Source organism: Cebidichthys violaceus, unplaced genomic scaffold (genome assembly GCF_023349555.1).
Source record: "Cebidichthys violaceus isolate CVI_PGR_0920_01 unplaced genomic scaffold, fCebVio1.0.p SCAF_15, whole genome shotgun sequence".
NCBI lineage: Eukaryota > Metazoa > Chordata > Actinopteri > Perciformes > Stichaeidae > Cebidichthys > Cebidichthys violaceus.
In genome coordinates, this window is record NW_027176318.1 from 15267583 (window position 1) to 15289028 (window position 21446).

General features: G+C 44.4%; 1 protein-coding gene across 1 annotated transcript in view; it reads left to right on the plus strand.

Moving 5' to 3' along the window:
* Nucleotides 1–2019: 2019 nt before the first annotated feature.
* LOC137872030 (collagen alpha-1(XV) chain-like) overlaps nucleotides 2020–21446 on the plus strand; it is a 48544-nt gene continuing 29117 nt past the window's right edge. The window contains exons 1-2 of the mRNA XM_068710228.1: nucleotides 2020–2349; nucleotides 2441–2520. Coding sequence (XP_068566329.1) covers nucleotides 2339–2349; nucleotides 2441–2520 — 91 coding nt within the window. The 5' untranslated portion in view covers nucleotides 2020–2338. The remainder of the gene's footprint in view (nucleotides 2350–2440; nucleotides 2521–21446) is intronic.

A 21446-nucleotide genomic window follows, 5' to 3' on the forward strand; every position in this document is an offset into this window, starting at 1 on the left:
AGACAAGACGTTTATAAAAAGACACAAAAAAAAACTTCAAAAAGACCAACAACAGCTGTCAGGCAATATGACTAAAATGTTGTAGTTTAAACTGATTATTTCAGCATGTCAGTATGTGGACTAATTTAAAAATCTCCATATGCTGTAAATGGTAAAATCTCTACGCACCAGTCACCAAGGTTTTGTGATTAAAGATGCAATTCTAGTTGACAAAAATCTTTTTGTATGAACAAAGACGGTTCTTAAGAAACTTGGAATTAATTTTGCACTTTGGCACCACTACTGTGAGGGTGAGGGTCAACTATTTCAAAACCAATAAATCGTTTACATGGATACACAAAAGTGTCCAACATGACTGTCCTGAGTGGGTGGGAAACAATGTTTTCCTTTTTACATTCCGACTCAGTATTTAGGCTGAGAAAATGAGGGTGTGTTAACAAATGTCTGACCTAGGATGCCTTTGAATATGAAGAAAGCTCAATAGCTAAATATATAACAGACTTGCAACAATGCAAGTTGTTGCAACATTGCAACGAGGAATTTCGCCTCACAACGGAGCTGGTCACTCCGCGCGAGGTCAGTGAAGAGAGGTTGTCTTATCGCTGATGCCCCCTCACTAACGGCATTGCTCACTGGCTGTGAAGGCTGTTATCTGTCTGAGCTGTCAGAATCAAGGTCTGAACACATCTTTATCAGCCCCCCCCCCCCCCCCTCTACCACGCATGGCTCCTGCAGCTAGACTGCTGGATGTTTGTCTTTGTTGTAGGCAGATTCGCACTTGAGCACTTGAGTCTAGACATTGTGGCAGAGGAATTACTGATGGCATCATCACCAGCAGAGATGTGTATCTTCACCGTGCTTTTAACCCAGACTGTGTGTCACATATCGGAAAACCACAGACAATTAGTGACTTTTATGTTCAGTAAAATATGCTCACAGACGAACCTATTATCGTATAGTTCAATCGTATTGAAAGTGCATTTACTCACGACACATTGTGGTGTTGATTAGTTGAGTAAATGCATTTGTCGTGTGTGCTCAAGGTTGACTTTGCAATACATTTATTTTCAAGGAAGCAGCTGAGAAGTGTCAAAATTACATCTCTTTGCGGATGATGTTGTTCTGTTTGTTGTTAAAATGCAGTTTTAGATCAACAGGTGGATTGGTAAAGTCAGCTTGAAGGTAAAGCTTCCCATCTTCTGTGGACCAGCCCTCTCTTATGGTTATGCATTTTAATAGTGTGACTAAAAGAACAATATCACTGAGTAGGCCAAAGAGAGTTTCCTTCACAGGGTGCAAGGGATCATCTTGAGGGAAAGCGTTAGGAGTTTAGAGTTGAAGCATTGCTCCACTTGAGATGTTTGGGAATCTGATCAGGTTGCCTACCGGATGCCCCTGGCCAGGAATTCTGGACATGTCCAACTGGGAGACTTAGGGATAACATTTCCAATTTTGCCTGGAATGCCTTAAGATCCTCCAAAAAGGAGCTGGAGGACCTGCTTGGGGGAAGGGAAAATGCCTTGGCTACCCTATTTATCCTGTTACCACCATGACTTGAACTCATGCAATATTTGACAACCCCTGAGAAAAGACCATGATTTTATTGACTGAATGCAGCTTTTTTTGATGATTTTACTTCCGATACATTTGAGCATTTTGTGGAAAATACAGTGGAATTGGCATTTAGTAGTGAGACACTGTTACAGTCTGATTGGGGATTTGGTTGAAAACACATTCCTGTAATGCCAGTGATAAGATTAGCTTTTGTTTTAGCTGTTTTAATATGTACTCTGATCCAACTATAACTTCTTGTCTTCACTACTTTAGGCAAAGGTTTTGAAGTTGAGGCTGCAGCTCCTGAGGCATCTCCTCCCATAAGTCAAGGCCACTCTAGAAAAGTGCATTAAAGCGCAGGGAAAGGGAGAGAAACCACACCAGTGAGGAGGAGCAGGGGGAGCAAGGGGAGGAGGACTTAACTGGAGTGTGTTAATTTGTATTTGGAGTTGTGATGTCTGAGGGGTGGGCTGGATTAGAAAAGCGGCGGTCCGTAGAGAGACACGAGGAGTCGGATTTCAGCTTTGCGAGGGCCCCTCGAGTCCGACTCACTGAAGCTGCCTTTGTTTGACTGGGAACCAGAGAGAGAGAGAGAGAGAGAGAGAGAGAGAGAGAGAGAGAGAGAGAGAGAGAAGGAGGAGGAGGAGGAGGAGAGTGCGAGGCTTTTAGTTTGGAGTGAGTGAGAGAGAGTGGCAGAGTGAGCTCCATCTCTCTCTCTCTTACCAGGGCTACCACACATGAACAGGACAACTTTAGTTTGGATCTAAGCTTAACACCACTGAAGATGACTTCACGGTAAATGAAAGGCACTGTGTTTTCTACAGAGAAGTTGTTTTACACCAACATTTGGTCAGTTGTCCAACTCTTTACTTCTGTCTTTACACAGCATTCCCCCCTGGTTCTTTGGATTATTTCTACTCGCGCTGCGGTTCTGCTGCCGTCGCTCCTCTGCTCAGCTGTTGGACGGTATGTGTTTGTCTGTTATTGCCGGATCATGTGTTTCTTCTTCTTCTTCTTCTTCTTCTTCTGCTGCTGTCGCTGAACTTTCTGCTGGCTCATGAGTTTTGATCTGCTGAATATGAATGGTGAAACTGTTGCGCTCTGGTCCTGGAAACAGATGGTTTGATATTTAGGTACAGGATGAATAAGATACTCAAAAAGCTAAATTAAACAACATTGGTACACTGTGTTGTTGGGAGAGCATATGAATGCTGAGGTGACACTGTGAACTTAATGAATGAATGTCACAGTGATGTTGAAATAGCGATGTTGTAGCCTACAATATGTCTCTATTGCAGAGACCATGGGAAAGTCTTTTGGGGGTTTTATGTTTGCGTTTTGAAAGGCATATTTGCTTTAAGACCCCCACATTTGATAAGATCAGTATGTCCCGTGGGATGCTTAATGTTGGATTGGAATGTGTCCAAAGTTGCTGTACATCAAACTGTTTATACTGGAAGTACAACGGTGTGGAGAGTGAAACACGGCGTGCACCAAACTTTTTGGGAACCGTTGTTTTTAGATGAACCTAATGACACCAGAGCCCATAAGGGAGGTACCTGCAGGCTCCTGTGCTGCGGTCCTGTGCGATGGTTTCAATTATATCTGGACTGATGTGTATCTCAGGCCCCTGCAAGTCTTTGCTGACTGTTTTCACAGCTTAAATCCAGATTTTCTCCACGATGAACGGATCAATCGGGATCCCCTTCAACGTGTTCACAATTAGTGCCGAGAGCGCCGCAGACTTTCTTTTCCGTTGCAATTGGAAACAGGCAAAAAAAAAAAACTCCCAACGTGCACATTGACTGACAGGCTGTGCAATCAGTAGCAGCGCACAACTGAGGCAGCGGAGATGAAGTAATGCTACCGAGTTGTGAATGTGTGTGTGTGTGTGTGTTGGAAAGTGCTTGTCAGAGATGAAGGTCATTGTCAGTCATGTCTGAGAGCTTCATTTTTATTACTTTTCATCCTTGAGACGGGCCAATTTGCGATCACTGCTTTCGTCAGTGTGCTGGAATCCAGATTGGCATTTGCGGCTAAGTGTGTGTGGGTATCTTGACCTATGATTACCACAAGGACCTCCGTGTCACAAAAGCAGCATTGTCAAGGCCCAGTCAAATAATTACGGGGTCTCTTTAGCTATAACGTGGCCCCACGGAGGTTCATTTTCCGAGTCTGACATTTTAAATTAAACACCACTTTGGCTGCAGCCGCATTGCAATAATAACCCCGTCCCTAATTATGAGACGAAGTGAAATACGATCTTGTTGCAGTGAGTTTTGACTCAAAATAAGTTTTGCAGCACAGCAGAACTTGACAATAGATGTGTGTAGAGACTAAAGAAAGGCTTTTTAAAGTGTGATTTCATGGTCCTCCTCTGTAGATCCTGCACAGCCTTGCTGAGCCAGAGGCTCCGCTGTCAGGCTGTTTGTGCTTTAGCCATATTCATAATCCTCTGCCATGATTCACTTTTTCAAGAGTGGGGGGAAAAAAGAAGTGTGTGTGTGTGTGTGTGTGTGTGTGTGTGTGTGTGTGTGTGTGTGTGTGTGTGTGTGTGTGTGTGTATGTGTGTGTGTGTGTGTGTGTGTGTGTGTGTGTGTGTGTGTGTGTGTGTGTGTGTGTGCGCGAACGCATGCCGGCTCACTTGCCAGAGAGAGAGAGCACCAGGGACAAATATTTCCAGCTGTAAATATTCTGGAAAACAGAGCTGTCGCCGTGGCAACATTGACATTTCTGTGCTCGATTGTTGAAAAGATATAATCCGTTTCCTTTAGTGTGAGATAGTGCGGCGTGTTCTACTGGTTGTGGGCGGATGCAGCAGAAATCTGCATAGTTTGGTTCTGTGTGTGAATCAGATAGTGAATGTTGTTGTTTTTATTTTTTGCTAATTCAACGGTCCGCCTCCTCAGAATAAAGCAGCGGGTTTAACACATGGCTTAACTTTAACACATCGCCCAGCTGCATCTGTGACTCAGCGATAAACATATTGAAAGTTAAATAATTTAGTGCATAAATGAATGAGTGCAAGAAAGTGTGTGTGTGTGTGTGAGTGAACAAATGCATCAGCCAGGGGATGTGCCCCCTCGCTATAGTCGGCACCAGATACATATTGCTTGATTAAACCCATTATTATTGACCTGATTATCGACCGGCTTGGTTCAGGGGTCAGTCTGTCGACCGACCGGATTGGCTCACTGACACTAGCCGGCTATAGCTAGATGGATAAGCTAGCACATATGCTAAAGCTAAGCTACAGACTATGCAGGCTAACGCCAGCTGGCTTGATGAGTCAAACTTGCACCCTAATGGTTTTAGGTGACGCCAAACCAGGACTCTTCTTAGACCACAGTCCCTGCCGGAGGTTTGAACACATTTTGGATTAAATTGTGTTCAATACAAAGTGTATTTTCTTACGTTTTAGTCTTAAGTTTATACTTTTATCTCAACGTTAGTCGTTAGGAACATTCCTAGCATTACAAAAATAAATAAATTGTGAATTAATGAATGAACATATGTCATTATGAATAGTGACATGATTAGTTAAATGGATGAAAGACAAATTTAATGAGGTAAATAAATGAATGAAACAAGTCATCAATTAGTATGTGAGCAAATGAATTGAGGAATGAATGTATAAGATCTCATTGCAGTGGAATATCTTAAAAAAACAAAACAGTGACAAGTAAACAAAGTGGCTTTGCCCCAAGCCATCCTCAGTCAGCCTTTGTTTTTCTATAGCTAATGCTTTTCATTCTACAGAAGAATCATAAAAGCATCTTTGCTAATGAGCAACATGTTGACGAACATATAACATATTTCGCCTGGAGCGCTGCTCGTTGTGCACACACACACACACACACACACACACACTCACACACGCTTGCCTATTGGCCACACCCACCGAGAGAGAGAGAGAGAGAGAGAGCACATGCACATCTGCCGTGCACATGGTCATTATTCACAAATGATTGTGCTTTTAATTACGCCGATGGAGCGGCGAGAATGCCCGGGACACAGTTGGCTATTACTGGTAATGAATACGATGATGTGGCTGATGATGCGACTCTCAGAGAATTCGGTTGTGGTGATTACGTTGAGGCGATTATAATGATGGTGATGATAATGATGATGATGATGATGATGATGATGATGGCGAGGACAAGAGTGACAGTGAGGATGACGAAGATGACGAAGATGATTATGATGCGAGTCCTCGGAGATCAGTGGCGTGTATGAAGGCCGTTGCTGGATGTAACCAACACAGAATCATGTTTTAGTCTCCAAACAGATTCATAATTGGAACACGTTTTGGATGAATATCCAAAACAAAGCAGATACCGTTTTGGAAGAAAACTGACGCTCCCTGTTTTTATCTGACTTTTAAGTAAAACAAAGGCAGGACTCGTCATGTTCATCTCTTTTATCTGTTGTTTGTTCAGGGAAGGGTCAACTGAGTTTTTGTTGGCTTCCCCTCCCCCGGCTCATATTTCTCAATTTTTCAACCTCACCGACTGTTACATCACCACCGCTAGTCCTGACCCCAAACCAGAAGTGCAACCCGGTGCAGGTTTAAGTGAAACATGGCATCTAAACGTATATTACTGATGAAAAAAAAAAACACACCTTAAAAACATTCCCCAAGAACACGAGAACGCTGAAGAGAGCGTGAAGGGAACCGGACTTTTGGTCTGTTGTAGTGAAAAGGAAGACCGACAAAGCATCTCCGCTTTATTAGCTGCTAGAATTGGACACGAAACCCCTGTGACTCACGTTATGCATAAATGTGTCTGCAAAATGTTGTGTTATTAAGCAGTTTACAGCCTTTCCATGCATCACACTATATACATGCAATTTCTGTTTCTAAGTTCTGGGAACCATCAGGAAAAGACAGCAGATTTGTAAGCGTGCGAGAGGATGAGGGCTGTGGAGAAAATGTGACAGAGTGGCTCGTGCTAAAGTGGAGAAAGTAAATCAAAACCGGGGACGTGGAGACGGACAGAAGCTGCACCCGAAGCCTTGCTTTCTCACTTACGTTCACACACATATGCTGCGTTCATTTACTCAGCCGAGCGTACGACAGGTATCAGTAACACCTGTCGATTGGCTCTTCGTTATTGTCAGGAGAGAAGTAAGACGGCACTGAGTTTAAGGATGTGTCATTCCTTCCATTTGGTCTGGACTCTGACTTGAAGAGACTCCGGTTTGGCTTCGGTTTGGCTTCGGTCATCCGGCCCTGCAGAGAGCTAACATGTGACGCTATGATTCAAAGTGTAACTTAAACTCGAGCACGGTAAGATTGTCAGCGCCGTCCAACAATGAGTTCATGAATGAGCAAGAAAAACAGCAGCGGGGACTTTTTTTTAGAGTCGGTGACATTTCCCCCGTTAATGAATGTCCAGTTTTGTTTCCAGCCGGCACACGATGCAACGCACAAGTCCACTTCTGTGCTGTTCATGAAACTTATTTTTTATTTATTATGGCTTTGGAATGCATGACACAAGGCAGGTTCTTTCCTGAGGAATGAATCCCAGCGCTGAGCGCTGAGCACCAAACGCTGTCAACAATTTCAAAACAAAACACTCACCAAATGTTAGACACGGTGAAAGTGGCCAGATGTTCTCTTGTGTATATACTCTGCATGTCGAGAGCATTATGAGGTCACGATATAAGTAGCGGTCACGTCTTAGATATTTGGCGGATGCTCACATTAAATGTAATTCACTGTTGGATACGAAACCTTAACACAAAATATATTCTCTCAGGTTTGATTATCGTGATGATGATGCTGGTCTGATCTGGTACAGATTTGGCAAAATACATCACATGAGATCAGGATTTTTGGACTTGGTCGTCGTTGGGTCACGCCCAGTTTAACATGCCAGGCTGGAGCTTAGTCTGTCCAGTTTATGTGCCTCATATCAGACAGAAAATGTCCCAGGAGTGGCCGCTTAATATCTTCTCCCTTTTAAACTGGAAACATTCAAACCCACGAGTCTCTGAAATTTCAACAGATTAGTAATTCAATCTCCTCTCACTGAACTGGATCTATATTTGTCTGTTGGGAGGGTGACATGAACCCTTTTTGTGGCTGTTTACTCTTCCATGTGTCAGCAAGCTGAAACAGATTCAAGATGCTCTGCAGGTTGTGTGTGTGTGTGTGTGTGTGTGTGTGTGTGTGTGTGTGTGTTGCACATGTATCTGCATCCCAGATCGTTTCTTTTTACTTTCAACAACTGCGTAGATTTGGTCCAATATGACAGCTGTTTCCACATCCGTCTGGCTCCCGATTCATTTCTTTCACTCATAATTGATGCAGCTTGTTGTTTTTGCGACTTCCTCCCACTGATGAGTTTTGTAGTCTTTGACTTTGACTCATTTCTGGTGAGGAGGCGTGAGGAACTCGTGAAGAAAGCGTCAAAAGGAAACGGGAGACAAAGTCAAAGCAGTAAATGGAACACCGTTATATTCATTTATCAGGGAATCCGCTGACTAAACACTTTGTAGATGGCTGCTCCACAGTCCCTGGTTGTATCTGCGAATTATCTAGAGCAAACCAACCCCAAAACCAAAAACATGTGCGTTATCCTGGAGGGTAAACAGGACCCGCTAAATGTGTCCTGGACACAACGGGTCGCTGTGCAGAGCACAGATAGTGTTGAGATAGAGGACTTCAAAGCGTCGAAGCAGAGCACAAACACAGGATGTGTTAAGTATAGGATGGAGTCTGTGTGGGAGGCTGAGTGTGCGACGCCTAAAGTCACTTTGACCTCCGTCCTTTGTACTCCTCTGGTTTATTGCTGTCTGTTTCATTTCAGAGAAGAAACGTGTAATTTAGTGGGACATTTTTACAACGTATTGTTAACAATTTGGGATTCTTGAGATAACACATCTTTGATTAATCCTTTTAATTAATTCTTCCTTATCTGGGCGTCAGTCATCACTCACTGAAATCAAAGCTTCTGGCCATCAAAGAGCTTTTACCCTAAATGTCCTGGAGGCCGTTTGATGTGGTCAACTGTTCTCTCTCTCTCCCTCTTGCCTTCATTTTTGAAGTTTGGACGGAGCAGCACTCCTCTCTCGCTGCTGTCGTTGTTTATGTGAAGGTTTTTAATTCCACACATCTATGTATCATTACGTTGTTGTATATCGATCCTCTTCTTCTGCTTTGATTGTACATTTTATACATATAAGACAGATTATGAAATACTGGGCTCCTGTGCATCCCCTCCCCTTTCCATTCTTAAGTGGTCACATGACCATTACGTTTCCGAGGGCTAATATAGCGGAACCAGAAATGAGCACATTTAAAACCTTAGGGAGCAACACTTTGAAGGAGTCATGGCGGCTTCCTTCCTGCGAATGAATGTTATTCCTTCATTTTTGGGGCGGATATAAGCATGTTGAGCATCCACACACAGGTCAAAGGTCACGTGATTGGGTGCATTTACACAGCGACTCGAGGATAATAAGTGATGAACCTCGTATCCCCACAACACCCACTGATGGAGTTCCCTCGAGCAAGGCTCCTCGCTGCCCGTTGCTCATGGAGAGCTGTCCAGAGGCCAATGACAGACTGTGGCTGTCGACGGTTTAAGTGAGTGCCACTGCAAGTGTGACGCAGGATGAAAAGAAAATTCCCCTCAGTAGCTGAGTGTCGGAAGATTACGGCACGTAAACATGGTTACGGTTGTAAAGGGCGCGCTTGTGAGCGAACCACAGTGCATCCTGTGTACCACGAGGAAGCTAATAGGACGCATAAGTCATCCTGCATACTTGTAGGAAATTTGCGCGCTCGCAGGCCGCCGTCAGGCGGGATTAGAGGTGCATCGAAACTGCAATTTACGATAATGTAAAGTGGCTCCGAATGAGTTTGTTTTTCTGGGAGCGGCCGGCCGGCTTCCTGTTCTTTTTTTGCACCGCAGAAGGCCCCGATTGGGTGAAAACATGGAATGTTCTGACGGGTCTGGAAAGAGACTGTCAGGGCCCGGAAAGACAGTTGAAACAAGCAGGTGTCTGTTCTGTGGGGACCACAGAGAGAGAGAGAGAGAGAGAGAGAGAGAGAGGAACATGTCCCGCCACACATGATGAGGTCATGGAGCAGCCATGTGTGACTATAACACATGCATATAACCGCCTCCACTTATAGGAGGTTTTTCTGCAAGGCTTTGAAACCTGGCTGCAAGTGTTCGCTCCCATTCAGCCGTAAGAGCTCTGATGCGGTCGACCATTAAAATGTTGGACGATGAGGCCGAGATAAAAAAGGTGTTTGATGGGGTTGATGCCAGAGCTCTGGTGAGGTCCAGTCAAAGTTCTTCCACACCAGAATATCTCGATTAAGACGTGTACAAGGGGTGTCCACATACTTTTGGCCGGATAGCGTAAGAGCAGACAAGTTTCTCTTATCTTGCTCAGCGAATACAAAATCGCAGGTCCACTTTTAATACATCTGGCTGGGACAACATACCAGTAACACTGCGGTGTGTTCCTGGTAGGTTGTCCCAACCTTGAACCTTCATAGCTCTGGTGTTGTCTCCTGTCTAGGTGATAGATGACTTCTGGTCATCGGCAAACAACAGCAAAAAAAAAAGACTTCAAAGACCTTGAGTCTTGAGCTTAAACTCACCACAGAAACTCAAAACTTTCATTTGTCTTTGTTTCTGAAGTTGGAACCTGTTTGCCCAGTCTGAAGACCACCAGCTGGGTTCCCATTGAAATAACGAGGCGCTCTTATGATGTCTTCTTGGTGGACTTCATTGGCGTTTTTCTTCGGCAGCCTGAAGCGTAACGAAGGGAGAGCTCAACATCACGACGGCTCGTAGCAAAAACAGTGACACACATTCCCTGAGGAGCATCTGCAGTGAGGGTCCTGATTGTTCCCCAGTTGGATTAGTGGTGGTGCTGATGGTGTTTTTGGCGTGTGTCACTGTGTGTGTGTGTGTGTGTGTGTGTGTGTGTGTGTGTGTGCTCAGCTGGTCCGCAGCTGCGTTGTCTTTAAACACACAGTCCACCCACTCTCCTGAAAAACCCCACCACAACTCTAATTAATGGTTTGGTCTCAATTGACCTTGTTGTGTCCCCACCGCCGGTGAGTAAACATCAACAAACATCTGCCTTTTGCCCTCCTCCCTCTTCTCACTCTGCATACCTTCAGAGCCTGATTCTGTCCTTCATCATTCATTGTCTACCTCTCTCTGTTTATCTCATCATCCTTTCTTCCTCTTCCTTTCTCCTTTATTTCACCGCTCACTTTCTCTGCTCGTAACCTCCCGGCAGTCCTGGAAGAAGCTGAGTGCTGTTTATTGTGCTGTGTGTTTATGTATCCTGCAAATTTATGGAGGAAATGATAAGTACGTGAAAATTAGTCAGTTTCTCGCCTTGGTTTTGCGGTTACGCTCCCTGCCGCGGCGTCTGCTGTCGGCCTCTCATTAGCACCCCCGGTTGTTGTGTCTGTGCATGTGGTAGACTCTCTCATTTACACCCCTCCCACACCCTAAATATGTGGCACATTTCCATCAAAGAGACAGAAAGAAAAGCCCCTTCGTGGTGGTAAATGAGCCTTTTATTAACCCAGGCTGTACTGCTGTTACGGTAGAGTACCCTCCATGCTGTAGGAGCTCACAAAGATAGAGACGGTGAAGGTAGAAGATGCAACGCCTTCGTCGTCGGCTGCAAACATGAGCTCCAGTTTGTGTGGTCACAGAAATGATGTCAAAGTATCTCTCTGACTTGATACAGATTTGTTTCATATGATGTAATGACGTGTCCTAAGCTGTTGAGGTCTCTGTAATTATACTTGATGATGGTCTGCAATTAAAAATAAAAAAGAGTTTCCCAGAAGGAGCCTAACAAACAGCTTCACTATTTATGAGAGGAGCGTTTTGGGGTGTTTTTTATTTCTTTCATCATCGTCAAAGCTGGATCTTACTCCAGCTGGAGGTCACTTCAGCCGGTGCGGTCCAGCCTTCAATCAATCTGAAACACTTCTAATGAGCGAAGAGCGGCCAGAGATGTGATTTTGATTATTTTCCTCTTTGTATACAAAACAAAAATAGAGAGCTAACAAAAAAGACTGCACACATACGAATTTGTCTTCTCTGTGTATTAAAGACATGTTGGTCCAGTTCAGTCAAGCTTTTACTGTCAAGAGAAAGCAAGTTTCACATCTGCCCAGGTTAAAATGAGAACCAGGTTTGTGCGCTAACGTCGACGAGCGAAACAAGTGCAGCCGTAATGAACCATGTCAGGCAATAAAATGATAAAATCATCAGGCAGGCGTTGTTTCCTCAAACACTTGTTGATTCACCCAGTTGACAAGTGTTGAAAATGGATTGAATGTTGATTGGGAGAGCAGAGCAAATTGAACTCTTTGTCCAGTGCCTTTCTTCTTCTTCTTCTTCTTCTTCTTCTTCTTCTTCTTCTTCAGCCCTTGGTTGAACAATGGCGTCATCGCTCAGTCCATCAGGCAGCACCAGACATCCCAAACTGGTGCTCGGGCCCCTAAAGCTTCCATCTTTTGACCAGAATACAAAAAGAAAAAACAGTTAGTTCAACATCTATTCAGCCCCTGAACACTGCCCTGATGCTTTTATTACATTTAACTGGAAATGTCTGGTCATCATGTGTATCATTTGGTCAGGCTTTGGAATTAACAAGAGAACAGAAAACAAATTTATTGTTATCAAGACATTGTTTTTATTCAAATGTTTGGAACCCTTTTTCAATGGCCTCCTCTACCAAATTGTAGAGACAAACATGTCTGTTTCCCAGCCTCCCACAGACATTAGAGCAAACATCAGTCCTTATTTACAAATCTTTTTTTGCTGTTCCAGCAGCTTTTTTCCCCAGTTCAGTTAGGGAGCCCCGGGTCGTCCATCTACTATCAAACAATGGGAATTAGGAACTAAAATGGAATGAAATCATCAGCTGGATTTTTCTGTTTATTTGCCATAATTGGTCCTGGTAAGAAAGCAATTTGCCTTTTCCCTCGTGGTTCAGTGACAAAGTACCCATAAAAAGTGAATGAAGCTTGGCATTGTGGGAGAGCTGTAGGCGGTTGTTTTAATGGAAAATCATGGCGGTTAGAAGCATGTATCTGGCAAGCAGAACCTGAGATTAACTGCAGTGAAATGCTGGTAGATTCAGTTTGTGGTTTGTCTGGCGAACATAGAGGTTTCTCTGGAAGGAAGATTCAGTTTGAAACTAGTCAATTCTTTTATGATATCAATCACAGCAGTACAATATTAGCCTGTTTGGCGTCCTTGATTGTTATAATCTGATAGTTTGTTTGATTGTTATAATCTGATAGTTTGTTTGATTGTTATAATCTGATAGTTTTCTGCTCTGATTTCTTCCAGTCCAGTCCATTCTAAGACAGCTTCTCTTTTAGATGTACGGTTTAGTTTGAGAGCAAAAATACTCACAAGTCAGCTTGCAGCTCCCTCTGAAAAGTCTTGTCTCCTTTCGCTTCAACAATGCCCTGTACAGTATATCCCCTTATCAGCAAACTCTAACAGCTTCGACAAACCTGGCAACGTGGCCAAAGGCAACCCATTTAATGTGGTGTTGCGGTTGTCTGTGGAGGCGTCTGCCTCTTTTTGATATCTCTCCCACAGGCAGCAGATACGAAACATGAACTCTGGCCCAATTTCCTCCCAGCAAATAACACCGACTGGGGAATCGCTTTGCTTTTGATTAGCTATCGAGCACAACCCGACGGAGAGCACTTCGTAACAAGAAGGAAGTAGTTTACTGTTGTTGGTTGTGGGAAACCAGAAAGAAACATGCTGGCTTTTGTGGCATTTTAACATGAGAAAAGACAGAACATATAGACAGTTATTGGTTTTAAAAACGTGTTGGCTGTATCATTCGGAGAGCCTGAACCGTTGTATTGGTCAGACGGGTGTTTTTAAGCACCTAACTCTGTAACAGTTTCCTTTCGTCCTTCTTTTTCCTCGTCTCGCTCCCAAAGACGTGCTTTTGATGGCATGATTGTGAACCTGACGACTCACCCTTCGGCCCAATATGAAGTCTGCTGATGAGCTTCACGGCCTTCCAGTGACGCTTCCAACGGATGATGCAAAGTGCATGTAACGGTCTGGGACACGAACAGCGGGGGGACGGGCCGGATCACAGTTATTACTATTATTACAAGCCTTGGCTTGTCTTGTGACCCTGGAGCTCCGGAGTGGAGAGCAACACGGTGGTCTTTAGGGTTAGACCGAGGTCTTCCCTGGTTTGCGATGGGAAAGGATTGTGGTTTCAGAAACCTGTTTCTTCCATGTGCGTTGGGCAGCAGCAGTCAACTGTAACTTAAAAACATGTTGTGCTGCAGATGACTTTCTCTGGTATTCTCAGCAACTAGGAACACATTGCCGAAAAGTTCAGTTGGGTTTGTTTGGTTTGCCCAATCTCTAAGGATGAGTAACTAAGGATAACAAGTCTTGATGCACACCAGATACCAAAGAATCAAATGTTCCTAAAATTATACAAAACGGTATCATGACACTTGCATTAGAGACAGATCAGATTAAGTACTTTTAGAAATGTAAAACCTTTATAATGTTTCACATATGAAAACATGAACTGACTCAAATCCTTCCACTCTCATTGTGGTCTCATCGGGTCAGGTCAGACTGCAGAGATCAGTATGACTCTGATGTAAACACGTCTATATTTCCATGTGTTTTTTTTTGCCAAAGCATGCCAGAACGAGGTCCGCATAATCAGGTAGATACGGAGTCTTTGATTATTTCTTTCAGCCTGTGGCCGCTCCTCCCAAAATATCCCCAAACAGGTGTTTTGGTTTTTCAGCATTTGTTAGCAATTTGCATGCATTGCCAGTGCAAAGCAGAGGGGCTGGAACCAATTTAGTTTGGAGAAATTGTATTTAAGGCACAGTGCATCTAGTAGACTGTTTTAAGGAGATTGGAAACAGAAATGCACTTGTGATTATTTAGAGCAAAGGCTAACGATTGAACAAACGATATCTCCGAAGCTGAAGCACCAGCTGATAACATGATAGGTCACATCAGAAAGTTGAAGCTCCGTAAGCGGATCTTGATTACCTGTTTCTTGAGATGCCTATCGTGGTCGTGTTGTCAGTTCATCTCCCGGATGAGGAAATGAGCTCCAGGTCGGATTTTCAGGATCAAAGAGTCTGTCAAAGAGGCCGGCAGGTACTTGGTGGGGATTTTTATGGCTGCTAACAGCTACGTGCAATCTCCTCTGTTATAGGAGGACAAGGAGGTAGAGAGAGAGAGAGAGAGGCACAGCTTCTACATGTGGACAGCTTTACACCCACGCAAGAACTCACACTTGTACGCACATGTGCCTGCAGATGTGCGTCTGTAGACCGATGTAGTCGTAACGTTTGCTCCTGGATTAGGTTACCTGAGCCATGACTCTGTAAATCAAAGTGTTCATTTTGTAGAGCTCAGAGACTATTTGTTAGAGAAGAAAGAGGTTGTTTCTGTGTGTGTGTGTGTGTGTGTGTGTGTGTGTGTGTGTGTGTGTGTGTGTGTGTGTACTCTCTAGAAGTGAAGATTAACGGCCTAACTTCAAGTTTCATGGCTGATTATTTCAGCAGGTTTTAGGGTTCGTTACAAAGATTCCACTCAGAAGCAAGTGTCAGGTTTGGTTGTGATGGAAGACAGTGATCGCATTAGATACAGATATACACTATGAATAGAGTGTATTAAAATGTCTATTAAATGAACTGATGCAGTAGCTTTAGCTGTGGCACCCACACAGCACTGTGGTACCGTTTATGCACACAGTAGAAGGACAACAGCAGATAAAGAGGAGACGGCAGACGCTGGACAGACCCGGTGTTTCCGTTTCGTGCGTTTTGCAGCAACTGGAGCAGTGACAGGGCGTCAATCTGTCATGACAAGCAAGTCAACGACAGTGAAGCTCTTCTTTAGAACAAACAAAAACCGAAAACAAGAGAGAAATGAAGTGCTCTCAGCCAGGCTGCACACTTGCACACACGATTTCCAAGCCTCCCTGGCCTCTTTCCGTGTCTGCAACTCCCTTTAAAATGCGCACTCAACAGGATGCCAAGTGTTAGAGCCAGTAATAACAAAATAATAGGGTTTACTCTATTTGTTTCACATTTGCTGTGAAAAATTATTAACAGTTGAAGCGAAGACCTCATAACTCTGATTTGTTTTTCAATCAGTTTGGCCAAAAAAAAAAAAAAAAAAAAAAAAAAACCCTCATGGCATTACTTCAACATCTGTCACCGAGGATGTTCTCTGTGGAGCGACGTGAACGCAGGCGACTAGAATCACGTCGGCTGTAAAAACAGCGGCGATGTTTCCGTCATGCGGAGCGGCAGATGGAGCGGAGACGTCGCTGGTGATCCCATAAGGAGCCGGACCGTTACAGTTCACATTCTGTGAAATTGCACCCTTGGGATCCTGGTCCGTTTGCCTGTGTTGTTTTTTTAATGTGTTTGCTTTAAACCAAACCTCTTCTCTGCTCCTCTTTGAATTAAAGTCTGTGATTGAAGAACATGTGGTTTAACTGTTCCCTTCAATACCTGATTAACATTTGACAAGGTCTCCGTCGTTTCTATATTGCTCTCTGTAATTGCATCTTCCTCTCTTTCAATCTAAACTCAGCGTTTTCTCTCTCTCCCTCTCTCTCTTCCACTTCTTCTTGCGTGTCAAATGCAGGCCAAGTTCAACAGATGTCTAAACCCTGCAGATTAGACCGATTCACATACTTTTCTCAGTTTTTCCCGGACAAATAGAATTTGCCACAACACGTCCAACTCCTCCGACAAGGAAGATCCAGCCACTCTGAAAACAATTTACAAATGAAAATGAGTACTTCTAAAAAAAGGCTCGGCTTTTGTTTTGGCCACAACACTCCAAGCAAGAGACAAGAGGAATTCCAAGTTCAAATAACTGGCCGATGAGCTTGACCTGGTTTTGATGCTAACAGCTGCTGAGTGTTTCTCAATTGCTGCAGGACTACTGGGGTCAAGGATCGGGGTCATTTCCTTGCTGGGCTGAACCTGGACTGACTGCATTTTCACTCAATTTAGCAACTTAATTGACATCTGCATTCAGAGACAGTTGGGATGCATGAAGACTCACTTCCGTGATTTTCCTCAGAGGTTTGTTGAAGGAGCGTTTTTGATTTCAGTAGTAATCTGCATCGTTCCGGCTGCAGGTATGGGGATGAGTACGGCAGCGCTCAGTAGTGAAGCGCCATGAAAGAAACAGTGGAAAGATCTCCACCTGGGTAGCAGGTACGAGTTCTTCCTTTATTTATTCCAGTCATGTGTTTACCTTTGTCTCCTTCTCGGTCCAAGAGGTCTTCATTGCAGCCAGTGGCTTGAACCGGCTGAAAGGCGGAATTACTTTGTATCAATTAGAAATCCAAGTGATGTGAAGAACAGTACAGACAGATGTCACATATAATAACATTGGGCTTTTATGGACTTGGCTTTGTGCACAGGGGCAAAGTCGTCTTTAAAACAGGAAAGGGACTTTGTTGTTGGAAGCAAACTATTGTCTAAAATATAATTTGGCCTTAATTGAGGACCAGACCACAGGTTAAGTGGACAGGGCCGTCCACTCACTGGGCTTTACAGTTGGCTGTAACTATTCAGGATGGAAGCGTTCTTCTGGGATTTGCCAAACCCAGAAGTGCCGACAAACACTATAATTTACTCTAATCACACAACAAAAAGCCTTTCCTAAATGATTCATCTACATGTTTGCAAGATACGAGGTGACTCTACCTTTCGGACGTTGCTTCTTTTGCCCCCGTCTGTACGACTAAACAGGAACCTTTCACAGGCAGTAAGAGGTATAGCATGCTCTATAAAAGACGAGTGCATATATCTACTCAACCAACAGCAAGTTAAACTTGAAATGAGCACACAATTGAGCTCTGGTCATCCAGGTTCATTGTTCAATTGGGGTCAGCCGGGCCCGGTCAAGACTCTCTGAACCGGCGCCGCGGAAGCCGCCTCACTTGGGTCAATGGAAAGGAGGCCGGACTGCACGCGGATTGGCCCGAGGTCCCGCTCTCCAAACTGTACAGCGAACAACTCGCGCCTCAGAGCCAAAGCAGATGGTATCACTCAGACCCCCCCCCCGTCCACCCGCCCTCCCTCTGTAGGAACAGTTTGGATAAGCTACACAAGTATCTCCTATGTGATGAATACAAACATGCCAAACCTTGGGCTGACCGCAGAGCCATGGCATTCATCACTGGAGGAGAAGGAAAGAGGATCTTGAGGGATTTCTGTATGCCTTGAGGAGTTGATATGGATAAAGATTAAAAGGTTACATGTTGATGTTCGGTGCAGATGTTGAGCCTTCAGTTGCACCTTAGCACATGTGCTGTGGTTCTACTTTTTCTCTGTCTCTGTCTCTTTATTTCTCACTTCATTTTTCCATTCCTTTTCCCCTCCCTTTTTTTCTTTTTACTCTACTGGCAGGAGCCCTGACAAACCATCGCCGTGTCAAAAGGTCCCAGTTGCTTTCTTGATTAAGTGGGAAAGAAGCTGTAAACATTCCTCTCTTCTGCCTTTTTTAATTCATGATTGATTGATTCTTTCTCATCCTCTTCTTCTCCCTCTTGCACACCAGTCATTGAGAAATCACCAGCTCATCTGCTTCCCACCTTTTCCACGATGAAGTTCAGAAAGAAGCGTTGCACTTTCTCGCCAAAAAAAGATCTGCGTTGAAGGCTGGACATGCAGGCGGCAAGCTGCCAAAAAACAGGCAGGGTTTTTTTTCTTTTTTTTCAGCCCATCATTCCTCTGACACTTTGGTCAGAGTGCAGTTTCTACAGCTGGTTAAACACAGCGTGGGGTAAGCCGAAACAACGAGCCCCATGACATCTGACCCCTGTGGACGTCCGCCTTTACCAGCAGCCTGCAGTCGCTTTAATTACCTAAAGGAAGGAGAACCGCTTCCATAATGTTCTAAACACTATTACACATCGCTTCAGATATTAACAGATCCAACTGGTGATGAGAGGTGAACTCAAGCTCTTCTTCGGCGTGGCATTTACTTGCTGTGTCAACATTTGATATGCTACTCTGAGGGTTTTACTCTCAACGTTATTTTTGTGTTTTATTTCCTTAAGAATGTCTGGAAGTAACCCTGCAGTAAAGAGCCGAACCGGATGTTCTAGAAAGACCAGGTTCTGTTCTATTCGGTCCTCTTGTGTCATTTAGAATATTGGGAAGAATTCCTGCACCGGCGTCTATTTTGTATTTGAGCACTTTAAATTTGGCATGACAACTTTTGTAACGTTGTAACAGCTGTTTTTAGCTGGTTTAATGCAAAACAAATGAAGAAATAAGCGGTAGTGTTTAAAACAGCACAAATAGTTAAAATGAATGAAGGTACAGAACGAGAAACGATGAACGTTACTATTGCTCCGTACTTTATTCCCACATTAATCAGACCGAACTGGTTTTAACTGTCCTGATGGGTGCTTTATGGACCTGTGCACCTAAGCGATTAAAGAATGTCGTTTTCAACTTCACTTGTGTTGTTAAATTGCAAAAGCATGCGCCTCAAAAACTGCACGTAATTTTGATATTTGTGCTGAAAAGTGAAGAAAACAAAAAAACACGGCAAACATTCCCGTTTACAAAGGTGATACTGTTCTCCTGCCGACACTGCCGAGTTGGTCCCCACATTAAGATGAAAGATAAGAATCGTGAAGGAGAGCGTGGAGCTGGTAGCCGTGAGTGTGTGTGTGTGTGTGTGTGTGTGTGTGTGTGTGTGTGTGTGTGTGTGTGTTTCGTACCAGACAGACAGGAGTAATACTTGGCTCCACTGTCTTAACCAACTCAACTATTTGGCCCTTGGCTCTCTGCAGCCTTGGACGTGCCAGCTTGTACGGCCACACAGACCTCATCGGTGACCCCAGTCCTGTCCACTGTTGGCTTATACGGGCACACTCCAGAGCTTTGACTCGCTGGTCCAGACTCACACCAAAACAACTTTAAATCTGCAGGGACATTTTTGAATTCCTGTATAACTCAGCCAAGTCGATTCCTGTACTCAGTGTCCACCTGTGTTGCCAAGTTTGAGGTTTCAGCCGAAAGAAACGGTTCTTTAAGCGGAACGCGACATGGATGGAGTATGAAAGGCGCGGCAGGTGGGATATACTGTGTTATTCACCGGTTATTTGTAACATGAAATGCATTCTAAACAGTCAGCCCATTCATTTAGAAATACAAACAACTAAAAGATCACGACACCGCCAGCTTATCCTCTCCTGAGCTGCAATGACCCCCCGTCCTCCTGGATGCTACACTTACGCCGCTGTCATTATGAAGTCATTATATGCTCCTCTTCCACGCTCCGTTGGAGTCTCACTGAGACCTTTTGACCCCTTGTAAAAACCTACAGCAGTGCTGCCATTAAACCCCAGCGTAGCGTCAGCCAGTCTTTCCTGGCAGACTTCTGCTGTTTTTCCAAGACCTATTCAGAGCTGAAATATTTGCAAAGTGAAAATACGGCTATTTTTGGGGGACACAAAATAACATATACTGGACTTAAAATCGGCTCTTTGTTGTCAGTGTACTAATGTGACCTACGTCATTTGACTGAACTTCTCATCGCCTGTAAACTGAATTTGCAAAAAAAACTGCAAGATCAAAGAGCAGATTTCCAGCAGAAGTCAGTAAAGTTCAGTAACAGCTTTCCGCTGTATACATTATCCTACATTAAATATGGACAGTAGTCCGCGAGACCACCGGCCGAGGAGATTCTGGTCCCTGCTCCCCAAGATGGATGTTGGATGAAACACAAGAATTTGCTCCGCTCACCGCTCAGCCCCTTTCACCCCGGTCCAGACCTCACTTTACCTGTCACACATAAAGCTCCCGTTGTGCAGTGAGAGAGAGAGAGAGAGAGAGAGAGAGAGAGAGAGAGAGAGACTTTTTTTTTTTTTTTTAGAAGCCGCATTAAGAAACATTTTTTAAGTCATAGTTGCAGATTCAGACGTGCGTGCTCTCTCCCTGTACCCAACATTTAGGTATAGGGTTTGGCCACTTGCAGGAAAATCCTCCAGCGCACAAATAGTGAGCGGGCGACCCTTCCTAAGCCCCGCCCCCTTTTCACTCTGAGCTCCAATAACAGCTGAGCAAGCTCGGCACCAGGCAGGACCTCGGTCAACATGCCCCTGTCCTCATACCTCGGTGGAGGTACCATTACCGTGAAAGTCTAACCGATAGCTAATGTTAGCCGAATGCTAGCTAGCTAATGTGCAGCTCGGATCACCAACGTCGACCAGGTTTGCTGACGCTCGAGCTGCTTCATCTCCTCCGCTTTTGGCAACAACTTCCTCCCCGACCTGCATTATGCGATTCCATCCCGACCACTTGATCCAATGGGTCACGGGGCCACTAAAGCCAACAGAAACCATCAGAATCCTCCGCGGCAAAAATAAGTGGATACAACAACGGAGTCATCGAGAACTCGGACACTTCTCAGCTGAGCCCTACGATTCTGTCCCATGAAATCAGTGACGAGGCCCTACAGTCTGTGCTGTAGCGCATCCCGGCCCCTCACATCTGGGGAGTCTCGCTCGGTGGTCTGACAAAGTGCAAGTGAAAGTAATTGGAAGGAGTCTTTTAAAGGAGCTGGCTCTGCTCTTAACGCATGCATATAGGCTAGAGGAGCGCTAAAAACCTGGTTAGAATATTCAAAGATTCATTGTTTTCAGTCTCTTCTTTAAGAAAATTCCTGAGTTTTAAAGATACTAACCACAGAGAGTCTTTTATTAAAGTCACTTGATGTCAGCTCTCCATCCAGCTTATCAGTTCCCCCCCTCATGTGTTATTTATACCGGTTTGGCTGAATACTCAGACCCCGTAGTTGTCCCAGGGGATCGGGGTCATCGGGGTA